The 17,047-nt window shown below is 36.7% G+C and overlaps 1 protein-coding gene across 2 annotated transcripts in view; it reads left to right on the top strand.

Annotated features, from left to right (window-relative positions):
• Window positions 1-17,047, top strand: part of MSR1 (macrophage scavenger receptor 1) — an 85,326-nt gene that overhangs the window by 56,033 nt on the left and 12,246 nt on the right. For both annotated transcript variants that reach the window (XM_005562649.5, XM_005562648.5), the window contains one exon: window positions 16,834-17,022. In XM_005562649.5, coding sequence (XP_005562706.2) covers window positions 16,834-17,022 — 189 coding nt within the window. The remainder of the gene's footprint in view (window positions 1-16,833; window positions 17,023-17,047) is intronic.

Genomic DNA, 17,047 nt, shown 5'->3' with positions numbered 1-17,047 from the left:
GCTACCTGTTAATATTCTATCTTTATTTTGGTAACGGGCTCAGCCTTAACATTTTTCACTATTATTTGGCCGCTGCAATGTCTCTCTTTTCTATTGTGTCTCTTTTTTAACTCCATAATGTACTTTGTTAGTAGCATTAGTTATGAGTTAGCAGAACTGAGTGTACCTGAGTAGGGATGGTTCCAGGTTTCTTAGGTAAATGCTGCTCATCCTTGACAGTTACATGGTGTTTCCGTGGATTCACAAATTAGCGTTGGCTCACACCTGTAATCCCAGTACTTTGGGAGGCCAAGGTGGGCAGATCACAAGGTCAAGAGATTGAGACCATCCTGGCCAACATGGTGAAGCCCTGTCTCTGCTAAAAATACAAAAATTAGCTGGGTGTGGTGGTGCAAGCTTGTAGTCCCAAATACTTGGGAGGCTGAGGCAGGAGAATCACTTGAACCTGGGAGGCAGAGGTTGTGGGGACCCGAGATCATACCACTGTACTCCAGCCTGGAGACAGAGCAAGACTCCTTCTCAAAAGAAAAAAAAATGCAGCATTCCATTAACAATAGATGTGTTCCTTAATAGAGTGTATAGCTAATACAGGCATACTGTGGACATATTGTGGGTTTAGTTCCAGACCATGGAAAAAAAAAAAAAAAAAAAGCAATTATCACAATGAAACATGCCAGACAATTTTTTTGGTTTCCCAGTGCATACAATAGTTATATTTACACTACACTAGAGTCTATTAAGTGTGGCATAGCATTATGTCTTTAAAATAATGTACATTCTTTAATTTTAAAATACTTTGTTGCTAAAAAATGCTGACAATCATTTGAACCTTCCGGAAGTCATAATCTTTTTCTGGTAGAGGCTCTTGCCTCAGTGTTGATGGATGCTGACTGATCAGCGTGATGGTTGCTGAAGATTGGGGTGACTGTGGCAATTTCTTAAGATAACAGTGAAATATGCCACATTGATTGAGTCTTCTGTTCATGAGAAATTTCTCTGCTGCATGCAATGGATGCTATTTGATAGCACTTACCCACTTTAGAACTTCTTTCAAAATTAAAATCAGTCCTCTCATACTCTACTGCTGCTTTAGCAACTAAATTTATATAATATTCTAAATCCTTTGTTGTCATCTCAACAATGTTCACCGCATCTTCCCCTCAGGAGTAGGTTTTATCTCAAGAAACCACTTTCTGTGCTCATCCATAAGAAGCAACCCCTAATCGGTTCAAGTTTTATCGATTGCAGCAATTCAGCCATATCCTCAGTCTCCACTTCTAATTCTAGTTCTCTGCTTCTCTTATTATTTATACCACATTTCTAGTGACTTTCTCCATTAAAGTCTTGAACCCCTCACAGTCATTCATGAGGGTTGGAATCAACTTCTTCCAAATTCCAGTTAACCTCAATACTTTGACCTTCTCCCATGAATTATAAATTCTTTTAATGCCATATAGGATTGTGAAACCTTTCCGAAAAGTTTTCAATTTACTTTGCTCAGATACATCAGAGGAATCACTCTGTATGGCAGTTATAGCCTTACAAGATGTATTTCTTAAATAATAAGACTTGAAAGTAAAAATTAATCCTTGATCTATGGGCTACACAGTGGATACTGTGTTAGCAGGCATGAAAACACCACCAGTCTTTTAGTCCATCTCCATCAGAGCTCTTGGGTGAGCAGGTGCACTGTCAATGAGCAGTAATATTTTAAAAGGATTTTTTTTTTTCTGAGCAATAAGTCTCAACAGTGAGATTAAAATATTCACGCTGTCAACAGACGTGCTGTCACCCAGGCCTCATTGTCCTATTTCTAGAGCAAAGGGAGAGGACATTTAGCTTACCTCTTAAGGGCCCTAAACTTTTCAAAGTAGTAAATGAGCATTTCCTTCAACTTAAAGTCACCAGCTGCATTAGCTCCTAACAAGGGAATTAGCCTATACTTTAAAGCTTTGAAGTCAAGCATGAACTTCTCCTCTGTAAGTATGAAAGTTATAGATGGCATCTTTTTCAACACAAGCTGTTTCATCTACATTGAAAATCTGTTGTTTAGTGTAGTCACCTTCACCAGTTTTCCTAACTAGATCTTCTGGACAATTTTCTGAAGCTTCTATATCCACATTTGCTAATTCCCTTTGTACTTTTATGTTACAGAGATGACTTCTTTACTTAAACCTTATGAACCAACCTTTGCTAGCTTCCAACATTTCTCCTGAAGTTTCCTTACCTTTCTCAGCCTCCACAGAGTTGAAGAGAGGTAGAGCCTTGCTCTGGACTTGGATTTGTCTTAAGTGAATGTCATGGTTGTTTTGATCATATATGAAGGCCACTAACTAACTAAAACTTTATATCGGCAATAAGGTGGTTTGTTTTCTTATTATTTTTGTGTTCACTGGCGTAGCACTTTTAATTGCTTTCAAGAACTTTTTCTCACATTTACAACTTAGATATCTTTCATCCTTTCAGCCTATCTTGACTTTCAACATGCCTTTCTCGCTAAGCTTAATCGTATATAGCTTTTGGTTTAAATGAGAGATATGCAACTCTTCCTTTCCCTGGAATATTTAGAGGCCATTGTTAGGTTACTATTTGTCTACTTTCAATATTGTTGTGTCTCAGGGAATAGGGATGCCTGAGGAGAGGAAGAGAGACAGAAGGGGGAACAGCCAGTTGGTGCAGCCGTCAGAATACCCACAACATATATCGACTAAGTTTGCCATCTTTTATGGGCATGGTTTGTGGTTCCCCAAACTAATCACAATAGTAATCTCCAAAATCACTGATTGCCATAACAAATTCAAGGGGTCTTCAAAAGAATCATGGAAAATATGTACAATGAAAACACTACACTTGGGTTTCAAAAATTTTGCACTAAAACAAGCTAGCTTATTATAACGTGTCTGAATAGAATCTAATTTGATGCACAAAGAACAATAAGGTATCTGTTTTAAAAAAGCCCCTATCAGAGCCACATAAATATTGCTAAAATGGAACCAAGAACACACATAAAATTTGTGATGAAACTTGTTTGGAAGAATGATGAAATCACTGATACTTTAAGAAAAGTTTATAGGCACAGTGTCCCAAAGGAATTATCAGTTTAGAAAAAAACAGAACTCAATTTTACAAAGGGATAAGAAAATGTTGAAGATGAAGCCTGCAGTAGCTGACTAGCCACATCAATTTGTAAGGAAAAAAAAAATTCATCTTGTTTGTGCCTTAATTGAAAAGAACTGAGACAGCAGAACAAGAGCCAACACCTCAGACATCCTAACTGGTTTGACTTGCACAACTGTGACTTAGAAATGAAGGTTGAGTAAAGTTTTTTCTAGATGGGTGCCAAAACTGTTGTGTCCAGATCAGCTGTAGACAAGAGCAGAGCTTTCAATAGAAATTTTAAATAAGTGGGGTCACGATCCTGAGGCATTTATTTGAAGAATTACAGGAGAAGGTAAAACATGGATTTACCAGTATAATCCTGAAGACAATGCATAATCAAAGCAATGGCTACCAAGAGGTGGAAGTGTTACAGTCAAAGCAAAAGTGGACCAGTCATGAACAAAGGTTCTCACAACAGGTTTTGAGGATGCTCAAGTGATTTTTCTTGTTGACTTCCTGAAGGGCCAAATAATGATAACCTAGGCTTACTATGAGAGTATTTTGAGAAAGTCGTCCGAAGTTTTAACAGCAAACTCACAGGAAAGCTTCTCCAGAGAGTCTCCATCATGACAGTGTTCTTGCTCATTGCTCTCATCAAACTAGGACAATTTTGGGGAGAGTTTCAATGGAAAATCATCTTACAATCTTCATTTGGCTGCTTCTGACATCTTTTTGCTTCCCACTCTCAAAATATTTTTAAAGGACACCAATTTTTCTTCTTTTAATAATGAGAAGATGACAGCATTGATATAGTTAAATTCCTAAGATCCTCAAGTCTTTAGGGATGGACTAAATGGCTAGTATCATTACCTATAAAAGTGTCTTGAACTTGATGGAGCTTATGTTGAGAAATAAAGTTTATATTTTGTGTTTTTTACTTTTTAATTGCATTTTTCAACAAACTTTGTTTTAATCTCCCCATATTTTACTAATAATGAAAAAGTTTGCAAATCAATAAATGTGATTCACCACATAGAACTAAAAACAAAAACTACATGATGATCTCAATAGATATAGCAAACACTTCTGATAAAATTCAACACCTCTTCATGTTAGAAACTCTCAATACACTAGGTATTGAAGGAACATATCTCAAAATAATAAGAGCCATCTGTGAAAAACCCACGGGCGACATCATATTAAATGGGCAAAAGCTGGAAACATTCCCCTTGAAAACCAACACAAGATAATGATGCCATCTCCACTACTCCTGTTCAGCATGGTATTGGAAGTCCTGGCCAGAGCAATCAGGCAAGATAAAGAAATATAGTGCATCTACTTGGGGAGGCTGCAGTGGGAAGATCACCTAGGGTGAGGAGTTCCAGACCAGCCTGGCCAAATGGCAAAACCCTGTCTTTACTAAAAATACGAAAATTAGCCGGTGTAGTGGTGGGTGCCTATAGTCCCAGCTACCTGAGGGGCTGAGGCAGGAGAATCACTTGAACCTGGGAGGCAGGGGTTGCAGTGAGTCAAGATCATGCCACTGCACTCCATCCTGGGTGACGGAGTGAGACTCCGTAACAAAAAAACAAACAAAAGGCTGGGCACGGTGGCTCACGCCTGTAATCCCAGCACTTTGGGAGGCCGAGACGGGCGGATCACGAGGTCAGGAGATTCAGACCATCCTGGCTAACACAGTGAAACCCTGTCTCTACTAAAAATTACAAAAAACTAGCCGGGCGAGGTGGTGGGCGCCTGTAGTCCCAGCTACTCGGGAGGCTGAGGCAGGAGAATGGTGTGAACCCAGGAGGGCAGAGCTTGCAGTGAGCTGAGATCTGGCCACTGCACTCCAGCCTGGGCGACAGAGCGAGACTCCGTCTCAAAAAAGAAAAAGAAAAACAAACAAACAAAAAAACACAACAAAACAACAACAACAAAAAACAATGAAAATAAAAGAAATATACGGCATCCAAATAGGAAGAGAAAAAGTCAGACTCTGTTTACAGACAACGTGATTCTATATTCCCATAGTCTTGACCCAAAAGCTCTTTCAGCTGATGAACAACTTCAACAAAGTTTCAGGATACAAAATCAGCGTACGAAAATCACTAGCATTTCTGTATACCAATAACAGTCAAGCTGAGAGCCAAATCAGGAATGTAATCCCATTCACAATTGCCACAAAAAGAATAAAATTACTAGGAATACAGCTAAAAAGGGAAGTGAAGGACTTCTACAAGGAGAACTACAAACCACTGCTCAAAGAAATCCTAGATGACACAAACAAATAGAAAAACATTCCATACTCATGTATAGGAAGAATCAGTATCATTAAAATGGCCACACTGCCCAAAGCAATGTATACATTCAATGCTATTCCTCTTAAACTACCAATGACATTCTTCACATAATTAGAAAAAAAAAAAAACTATTTTAAACTGTATATGGAACCAAACAAGAGCCAAATAGCCAAGCCAATTTTAGGAAAAAGAACAAAGCTGGAGATACCATGGTACCTGACTTTGAACTATACTACAAGGGTACAGAACAAAAACAGCATGATACTAGTACAAAAACAGACACATACACCAACAGAACAGAATAGAGAACCCAGAAACATTGCCAACCACCTACAAACATCTGATCTTTCACAAAGCCAATAAAAACAAGCAATAGGAATAGGACTCCCTTTTTAATAAATGGTGCTGGGATCCCTGATTAGCCATATGCAGAAGATTGAAACTGAACTCGTTCCTTACACAATATACAAAAATCAACTCAAGATAGATTAAAGACTTTAAAGCCTAAAACTATAAAAACTCTGGAAGATAACCTACAAAATACCGTTCTGAGCATAGGACCTGGTAAAGATTTCATGATGAAGATGCCAAAAGCAATTGCATCAAAAATAAAATTTGACAAATGGGTCCTAATTAGACAGCTTCTGCGCCCCCCCCCAAAAAAAAACTATCAACAGAGTAAACAGATACATAGAATGGGAGGAAATATTTGCAAACTATGTATGAAAAAATGTCAAATATCCAAAATCTATACGGAACTTAAATTAACAAGCAAAAAAAAAAAAAAAACAAACAAACATGATAAAAAATGGACAAAGGACAAGAACAGACAATTTTCAAAGGAAGACATACACATGGCCAACAAGCATATGCAAAAATGTTCAACATTACTAATCATTAGAGAAATGCAAACCAAAAGCACAATGAGATACCATCTTATACCGGTCAGAATGGCTGTTTATTAAAAAGTCAAAAAATTACAGATGCTGTGCTGACAAGTCTGTGGAGAAAAGAGAATGCTTATCGTCTGCTCATGGAAATATAAATTAGTTCAGCCATTATGGAAAAGCACTTTGGTGATGTTTCAAAGAACTTAAAACAGAATTACCATTTGACCCAGCAATCCCATTACTGAGTATATACCTGAAGAATATAAATCGTTCTACCATAAAAACACATACTCGCATATGTTCATCACAGCACTATTCACAAGAGCGAAGACATGGAATCAACCTAAATGCCCATCATTCGTAGACTGGATAAAGAAAATGTGGTACATATACACCGTGGAATACCATGTAGCCATACAAAAAATGAGTTACGTTCTTTGAAGGAATATGGATGGAGCTGGAGGCCATTATCCTTTGCAAACACACAGAGAAGCAGAAAACCAAATACCTCATGTTCTCACCTACAAGTGGGGACTAAACTTTGAGTAGATACTGACACAAAGAAGGGAACAACAGACAGTGGGGTCTACTTGAGGGTGGAGGGTGGGAGGAGGGTGAGGACTGAGAAGCTATCAGCTGCTGTGCTTATTACCTCGATGACAAAATAATCTGTGTACACCAAATTGCCATGACATGCAATTGACCTGTATAACCAACCTGCACAGGTATGCCTGAACCTAATAGAAAAGTTTAAAAAAAAGAAATAAATCAATTTGTCACCATGTTAATATACTTAAGGATAAAAAACTGATCATCTAGGTGCAGAAAAAAAAGCATTTGAAACAAAGGGAAAAGTTGGAAATACTGTGAGAATTTGCAAAATGTGACATAGAGACACAAAGTGAGCACAGGCTGTTGGAAAAATGAGACTGACAGATTTGCAGGACACAGAATTGCCACAAACTTTCAATGTGTAAAACATGCAGTATCTGCGAAGTGCAATAAAGTGAAGACCGATAAAACCGGATATGCCTGTATGTTTTGTCGTTTGAAATAGGATTTAAATCAATGATGGATCCAGCAGTTAGCACTTGTCCTGCTTAGTCCCTATCCCGACTAACTCTCACAGCCTCACTCTCACCAGAACCAATTCGAAGGAAAAACATCAGCCCTGTTTTTCACAGCAACAGAAGTGGAAATTCATGCAATTATGTGCAGGAATGCAGATGAAGCAGAGACCCTACACACCACTTCCCTTTCCTCTATAACCTGGGTACCAAGTGGCTTTCCTGCCCTTTGAAGACATGACTCCGGGTTTCCTATTGTGTAGTAGAAATTTAGCCTGATACTCACACAAGATTATTTATGTTGCTCAAATTAAAGCACTTTCCTTGTACAGGCTCACAGCCTATTATTTGCCCCCCTCAGCCTAGTGTCTCTGGAAATGTGCTGCCCTTAAAATGTAAATCTATTTTAGGGGGTGTTGGGGGATAGTCTCTTTCTGTTTCCCAGACTGGAGTGCAGTGGCATGATCTTGGCTCACTGCAATCTCCGCCTCCTGGGCTCAAGTGATCCTCCCGCCTCAGTCTTCCAAGTAGCTGGAACTACACGCACACATCACCACACTCAGCTATTTTCTTTAAATTTTTGTAGGCAACAGGGTTTTGCTGTCTTGCCCAGTCTGGTCTCTAACTGCTAAACTCAAATGATCTACCTGTCTTGACCTCCTAAAGTGCTGGGGTTACAGACGTGAACCACGGCACCCAACCTGAGGTGAATCTTAAGACCAAATTTCTCAGAACGACTCGGTTGGCTTGCTTCACATGGAGTCTCCAAGAAATCCCGCCATTACGGCTTAGCCTACAGACTCGTAATCCTTTCCTGGATGCTGTAGTTATTTTCGTGTTCTACTTCTTACTCACATCCTGCTTAATCCATGCCAAAGTAAAATATTTGACCCTCAGGTATTGTAAGGACCTATATAAAGGAATTCTAATGTGAATTATTTAGCAAAATGACCCATTTCCTAATGATGTTTTGTATATTTCTGCATTTTTATTTCCTAGAAAGCCCAAAAGACAAGTAAACCTCTTTGCATACAAATATTCAGTTTCTGTGTACAATATTTTCCCAAAAACTTCAGGATTTACAACAAAATTTATTTGTCCCCTATAAAATGATTATCTGTTCTATTATAAAACATCTTCCACCTCAAACTCTTTCCTGTTACATTCTCACTTAATCCTGTTATCCAGTACATTACCTGCACCTAGAAATACTATTTCTGCGTCAAAAGGATATGTACTTTATCAATCACAGAGCGTAAGCTAATGAACTATTATTATTATTATTAATGTATTAAAACATCTAATAGGCCCTTTGTAAATACTTGTGTCATTTTTAAATAAAAATCTAAGCCTTTAAAGTAGGTGTTTTAGGGACAAAGTCATTTTCAGAAAAGGGATTTTCAATGTGTTCAAATCACAACATAGCAAGTATAGCAGCTTAACTCCACCTATAAATTAAAGAAGAAGCTTGTATTTTTAAGTTTATATGCCCTGAAGTATGCTATTTCTCCTTTGCAAATAAAAACACACAACGTAAGTGAAAAAAGAAAACGTATTAGTCTGCTTGGGCTGTCAGAACAGAATACCGCAGATAACATAGCTTAAATTATAGACATTTATTTCCTCACAGTTCTGGACATTAAAAGCCCATGATCAAGCCTGTGGCAGGATTGGTTTCCCTGAGGCTTCTCGTTGGCTTGCAGATGGCCACCTCCTCATTGTGACTTCGTGAGGCAGTTTCTGTGTGAGCACTGAGCTCCTAATGTCTTTATCTCTTCCTATAGGGCACCAGTCCTACCAAGTTAGGATTCTGCCCTTGTGACCTAATTTAACCTGAATTACCTCCATACAGCCTCTCTCTTTAAATACAGTCACGTTGGGGTTTAGGACTTCAACATGCAAATATTGGAGTGACACAATTCAGTACATAATAGGAAGGCATCAAGAACTGATCCTGTGTCTGTGGGCAGGATCTCTGCAGCACACGGCTGGAACTGTTTCAGAATGAATTCAGTTTTCTTTGTCTATCTTTCTGTAACTTTGTTCTCAAAGAGGGCCTAGATCGCACCATAAATAAATTTGATGCATTCTGATGCTTTTATAGTTATGAGAACAATTTTATTTTTCTTTATAGCTAGTATTGTGTATTTACATTCTAGTGATGTTCTTTTACATTGTGTCTCATGAAATAATAAAAATTACTAGAATAATGCAGTTTAAATAGACAATAACCAATGGTGATGGGATCAATGACAAACAGGGTGACCTGGGCAATCACTTCTAATATTCTTTGACAAATAATCACCATCGAAGTATTTGTATGAACTGTTAAGTAGAAAGTAAGAGAAACATCCTGAATCACAAAATAGAGTCTGTTGGTTTACATAATTAAGAATTACAATTCCAACAGATGGCTTCAGGCATAGCAGGATCCAGGTGTTCAAAGTAAATCATTTGGACTCAGTCTTGCTCTTGCTCTTTCTCTCTTTCTTGTTAGATATGTTATATTTGTTGTAAAGTCAGCTCTTGCTGTGTGGCATTATCTTAACATCTAGCCATGACTGAGAAAGAATGCTGCATTTTTTCCTTCAAAATAACTTTTTCCATCTCTACTTTTGATCCTGAGCTTTCCCCTTGACAAGCTATTGTGTGTAGAGATAAGATGTACTCATTGCCTAACCCGAAGAGATAAATACCAAATGGTGGATAAGGCAAGATTTCCTTTAAGAATCTCAGAATGCAGGGTCCACTAAAAAGTGGATCAAACTCACTAACTTGTTCAATCATATTTAGAAATAGTCTTGCTGATTGCTTATTCGGCAGTGATGTGTTAGTTTAATTATTCCATAATGCGAATGATTTGTAGCTCTCTAAGTGATCCTATGTATTCTAGTATTGTTCTACAAGTTGGGCTTAGGATATGGTGAACATCAGAATGACCGTGAGGCTTTTATTATATAAAGTTGCCTGGATATGACATACAGATACTCTGATTTCAGGGAGTTTGTGCTGTGGCCTCGATACATGTGATTCCCAAAAGTTCTCCTTGGGATTCTGAAGCACAAACTAGTTGAGAAACTGTTATTTAATATATGATATGTTTGTCCTCGCATCACCTATTTCCCATCTTTAGGCCAGAAATCTGAATTTCTAAGAAATAATAGTATCACTAATACCTATAATACGTAGAATGAACCAGACACTCTGAAAAGCACTTTCTATACCTCCTTTACTTAATCCCCACAAGGAATCTGTCACTCTGATGTCTTCCCCTTGAGGATTTAGAACCATTAAGTAAACTGCAAAATTACACCTATGGCCAGGTGCAGTGGTTTATGTCTGTAATCGCAGTACTTTGGGAGGCCAAAGTAAGCAAATCACTTGAGCTCAGGAGTTGGAGACCAGCCTAGGCTACATGGTGAAATCCCGTGTCTTCAAAAAATACAAAAATATCTCCTCTTAACTCTGTCCCAGGACCTCCAAAATACTTCTCTCTCTGACTTTAGGAGTAACACAATCTGTTATGTTATTTTTCTAGAGAAATTTTCTAAAGAAATTTAACTCAGTTTCTGCAGGTATCTGATACTTGGATTGTACATTTCATTGCTAAGTATCTCAGTAAGGTAATTATCTTAAATAAAGGATCAGTTATTTTCTTAAAGGAATTTTGCCATGTTGTGAGAACTTCCAGGTCCAACTGCAACCAGATATTTTTAAATTTCTGTGTTACATTTGCATCTCAAATATCATAACTTCCATTGTTATGGAATTTAACCTAATCCATAATAGACTCTATTTTGTGATTCATAACCTAATCCATAGGTTAGGATTTAACCTAAATCCTAATTCCAATAAACGATACAAAAAAGAAATCATGACTATGAGTAAAAAATAGGATAATAACTGTTATGCTCCTCAAAAGTCATTTCTAACTTCAGTTATTTCTTTCCAATGAGTAGTGGTAATTGACACATGCAAAGAAGACCTTACATATTCCCTGACTTTTCAAGTTTAAATGTTGTCTTTCCAACAGTGATTAATAGATTCGTGGTATCTTTTCTCTAACTTTTAAGGGTTGACTTGTATATGGAACACTTTAAATAATTTGTTCAGGGTTCTGCTATGGCTCTGTCAACATTGCTGTGAAAGTGTTGTTTTCTTCTTTAAATAAAATATATTTCAAAAATAAAGAAAAGAAATAGCACTTATCATAAATAGCTAATACATAGTCATGTGTACACCACTTGGACCTTTGAAATGTTCACATTTACCGTCTTGACTACAAGTATTTGTTTTTTAAGAAATATAATTTCGGCTGGGTGCAGGGGCTCCTACCTGTAATGGCATCACCTTGGGGGGCCAAGGCAGGAGGATCACTTGAGCTTAGGAGTTTGAGACTAGTCTGTGCAACATAGTAAGACCCCTTCTCTACAAAAAATGTTTAAATTAGTTGGATGTGGTGGCATACGCCTGTAATCCCAGCTACTTGGGAGGCTGAGGCAGGAGGATCACTTGAGCCCAGGAGTTTGAGGCCGCAGTGAGCTATCATTGCACCATAACACTTCAATCTGGGAGGCACAGGGACACCTTGTCTCTAAAGAAAAATTTTTAAAAATGTTTAAGAGAAATATAATGTTATGAACAGAGTTGAAGTCCTAGTATGTCTACCTGTCTTCCTTTCCAGGGTAAACCTTCATCCTGGAGTTTGTTTCCTTCCATTCATGCTTTTGTGCATTTGCTATATATGTATGTACTATTCTTATGTCCCGGTTCTTTCCTAAAGAAAGGATTGGAACTTCTCTGAAACTAGATAACTCACTGTCATAGAAATGTAAATAACTGGGACATAAGAATGGTGAGATTGCCTTTAAAAAGTTAAACTATAGAATGAACATTCAATGAATCAGCAGAGATATGTCACATCATTTAACCTGACTGAATATATTAACATATATAAAGAAAAATGTGTTAACCAAAGATCACTGGCCAGTCCCAGAAGCAAAATCTCACTGCTAGGTCTCATTGTAAATTAATAAATTAATTAAACTAAGAGTTCACTGCCTGTGATTTGGCTTCCCATGCAGATTGCCCAAGGGGAGAAAATGGCCTTGTCAAGCAGATTCAAATATTCCAGTTTTTGAGGCAATTACATTTCTCATTGTAAATTGAATTGACATTTAGTCCCAAGATTCTGTTTAACATTAGTCTGCCTCTAAGAGAGAGATCTGCTCACTGAGCTGACAAAATCAGATTTTCCAATGTCTCAGGCTTCTCTGATCAGAGCCTTCCACCAAACCCTCGTATTTGCAGAGGCTCTCGGTAGCCAGCCATATGCATTTTTTCCATAAAAACACTTATGTTTATGCCAGTTAAATCAGTCTTTCCTTCATGATTTTTCTGTTTCTACACATAGAAACTATATTCTATTCCCTCTAAAGACTTATGAAATATTAAATTCTGTTTCTTCTATGATTTGATATTTTAAGCATTTGCCAATTTAATCTCACTGGGTAATGCAGTTCATGTATCAAGAGAAGCTCACCATTCATTCGTTTACTCATTCATGCCATAACTCTTCATCAAGTGACTACTAAGTGACAACTTGCATTTTGTCAGATGCTGAAAACATGACCATAAGGGGTTTCTTTCAGTCTAACAGGGAAAACAAACAAGTTTCCTGTGGTTTGGTACAGCATCTGTAATAGTGCTATAAAGTAACCAATCCAAATTTGGAGATTGAGAGTGTAGAAATGAGAGGGGAAGTGGGAAGGGAAGAAGGAACATTCCAGACAGGAACCAAAGCCCCAGGAATAAAGGAGAATGAGACTTACTTGAAAAATGTGAGTAGTTATATAACTAAAGTAAAAAGACAAAGCAATGCAGGTAAGGAGAATTTCTCAAGGGTTAGATTGGAAAGGTGAACAGAGATTAATCATGACCTTATTTATTCCACAAGTCACTTGGCAAGAGTATTCTTATGAAGTCCTCTATCATTCTAGTCTACTATGTTTGTAATTCTATCAGGGATTCCCAAACTTGTTCTATAAAGAAACAGCAAATATTTGCATAAAAGCAGCAAGATTATTAAAATATCTTTTATGGAATGGACTTAATATATTTTGTCTGCTCAAAACTGTTTCAACATGGAAATGCCTCCCCATTCTCACTCTGGGAATGCCATGTTCATGCAAGTGACACTGCCTGTTTGTCCAGTCCACAGATGGGCATTTGGCCCAAACTAGGCCATTGAAGAACTTCCCTGGATATTTTAGAATCTATCACTAAGAAATAGGCTGTAAAATATCAAGTTAGGTGAGTGTTAGAACTGTCAGTCTGCCACTGAGAAAGAGACAGTAACTGTCATCGAGAAAGAAACTGTAAAACATAAACTTAGGAGCTGTTAACAGACATGTTCTATCAAGTGAACAGGAGAGCAAAGATATCTACCTTGCCACAACAAAAAGAAGAAGTAAGCAACCTACAGAAAGAAGCCTGGGTACAAGTTGGAGCCTCCTAAGCGGATTCGGGTCTTGGGTCGGCTATTCCAGATTCCTAACTATAATCTTATCCTTGGGTTCTATGAAACATCCAATGATCCTTAAAATACAGTATTATTTTGGTTTTGATGTAAGTTACTTTAGTTTCTGTTTCTGTTTTTTCACCAATTAAGAAGTAATAATACAGGGATTTGTTGTTTAGGCACATAGTCAATGCTTATCTGTGTTTATTTGATTTGGATCTAGAAAATGTCTACACAAATAAAGTTAAGAGGAAACAGCTATCCAGAAACACACACACACACACAAACACACACACACACACACACACACGTGTGTCTTCTGAAATCTTTATATACAAAAAAAAATACCCAAATGGAAAAAAAAAGCCATGTCTGACTAAATATATTAGCTTGATGTCAAAGAAACCATAGACATGTTTTACATATCTATGACAATGAGTTAGCTAGTTTCAGAGAAGTTTCGATCCTTCAGTCTTACAGAGAAAATGCTATGATCAAGGTTCATGACAAAACAAACTTTTCTACATCACCAAAACAGAGCAGTTGAATGGCAGGTGAAGCCAACTCTCAAATGAGTCTACTGACATATTCAGACACTCTTCCTCTGTATTACTTCAGAGATGGTCAAGGATCAGCAATGTGTGGTCACCTATTAATAGTTGATTTATAATTGAACAATATTTCAGGTGACAGATATGGATCAGCATACCCAAACATATTTGGCCCTGAAGAATTTGAATGCACGTACCTACCCCGCCTCAGGATCCTTTGAGCATAGGGAATTTGGTAGAAATTTACAGTCAGCCATTCTCTTTGCAATAAATGAGATCAAAGGATTGTATCAGCAGCACCATCTGTTTCTGATATAATATGTCTCCTCTTCTAAATATATACTGCAATCATCTAGGTTAGTGGTTCTCAAAGTGTGGTCCCTGGACCAACAGCGTTAGCTATTGGGAGCTTGTTCTGCTACATATTATTGTTTGAGAACCACTGCTCCGGGACAAGCATGGCTCATTCATGACATTTTGGAAGGAATAAGAGGTAAACAATGGACAGTGAGAATGCTTACATACACTTGTTTGGGCAACAGGACAATGATGCTTATATAATCAAATGTTCGAATATGCCTGAAATTTCATAGCATGCATGCATGATAAATATATTATGTTTAGATGTATTTGACTTGTATAAAAATAAACATTTGGATATCACACTAGTTAATAAAACATGACTCTAATATGTAAAGACTTCTCACAATCCTTTCTTGGATTTTTCTTTCTCATTTTCTTTAGGCAATTACAGGAAATGATCGGGCCACTCAGGAATTTTACTAGTAAATGAAAGCTGAGATACCATAAAAACAAATTATTTTCATTTTTAAAAACGTTTTTAACTTATGCTTATTAAGTGAAGAAGGGCTTATCCACTCAGGCATGCTTACACTAATTCAGTATTTAGCACTGAATTATATTTTGGAAGAATCAAGAGAATAAATATAAGTATATATATAGAGTAACATGCCACGTTTTATGTTTCTGCATGGCTCAGGTCACTCAGTTTCATTACAGGAAATTGTCAGTAATCTAATAATTTTAAATGTTATTAAATTACTGTTAACACAGTAATAAGCATAAGTTAAAAACATTTGTTGGAATGATAATCCAATAACTTTTAATGTTATTAGATTACCATTCTAACAAAATGAATTCAAATTGGAGAAAAAAAAGTTACTGAATATTTCTTCAATTTATTAAGCTCCAAAAAGCCATACCCTAAAACTCTGTTTTCATATTAGAGAGATATTTTTGTTGTAAACATTACATCTTGCTTTTTTATAATATAACATTCCTCAAACTTATATTTGAAAAGATATGTTTTGTTTAAATAGACTTACATTAATGTGTTTTATGATTATTAGAAAATATTGTTATTTTTATCTGGTATTAACTAAATTTTAAAAAACATTTTTTGTCTCTGCCTTTCATTCTGTTCTTTAACCAAATAATTTTCTAAACAAATACTTAGCAGAATAATACAGGCTGTTTAAAAGAATTTTCATACACCAAGTGAATTGCTCTTGTAATATTTGTTGTACTATTTTATTTAATCTGTCCCTAGGTCAAAGTGCATATATATTGGTTTTTAAAAATAGAAAAGAGCCATTTCATATTTATATAAATCTTTCTGTAGGAGGATCAAGAGTTTACAAAAGTTTATTGTACACATGGTCATTTTGATTAAACGCTATAGAACAAAATTACTTTCATAATTGTAAACAAAGTTTATTTCTTTGTTTTTACTATTTGAATCATTTCTCAAAATACACAAAATTGTCTGATTTTTCATCTCGTTAATATTTTTTTCTGTAAAAGAAAAACACAAAGACTTTGGTACAGAATCCAGGAACCTCACTACAAGGAAAGTCTTTGCTATTTCTAAATGAATGTTGTCACTATAGTTCCCTCGTTTCCCTTGGTAAAAGATATGAAGTTTGGTCACCTATTTTTGTGTTTGTGATATTCTAAAATATCTGCTCCCCGACCTCCTATACCATTGAAAATCTCTGCATTATATGTTCATAAGTTTGTATGTTTTCATGTCAAGAAAATAATGAACCATTTAGTTATAATTTTTCAATGGTATGAAAGATCTATATGACAGTAAACTTGTATCTGTTAAAATTGAAAGTCGTTGGAATATAATGTTTGAAGTGTCCTCATATGTATATAACTTACATGTAAGACAGATTGGATTTTGCTCTTCAACTGTTAAAACTGCAATATTTGCAGTTAAACTCTTTACCAATAGGTGGTGCTAGAAAGTTTAATATTTATTGCAATAGTTTAACTTACTGGAAAAATGTGCTAAAATGTTTTTCTGTGTGTTGTAAAAAGGTGCTATAAAGCAGTGTGTACATAATTAGTCCTTGCTTGTCTGAATTTTTTTTTTAACAGCCTCATTTAAGAAAGTTCGACTGGTCGGTGGGAGCGGCCCTCACGAGGGGAGAGTGGAGATACTCCACAGCGGCCAGTGGGGTACAATTTGTGACGATCGCTGGGAAGTGCGTGTTGGACAGGTCATCTGTAGGAGTTTGGGATACCCAGGTGTTCAAGCCGTGCACAAGGCAGCTCATTTTGGACAAGGTAATTGAAAGAAAATCTTGTGGGG

Source organism: Macaca fascicularis, chromosome 8 (genome assembly GCF_037993035.2).
Source record: "Macaca fascicularis isolate 582-1 chromosome 8, T2T-MFA8v1.1".
Taxonomy (NCBI): domain Eukaryota; kingdom Metazoa; phylum Chordata; class Mammalia; order Primates; family Cercopithecidae; genus Macaca; species Macaca fascicularis.
Note: the sequence above shows the minus strand (reverse complement) of the source record. Positions and strands in the feature narration are given on the sequence as shown.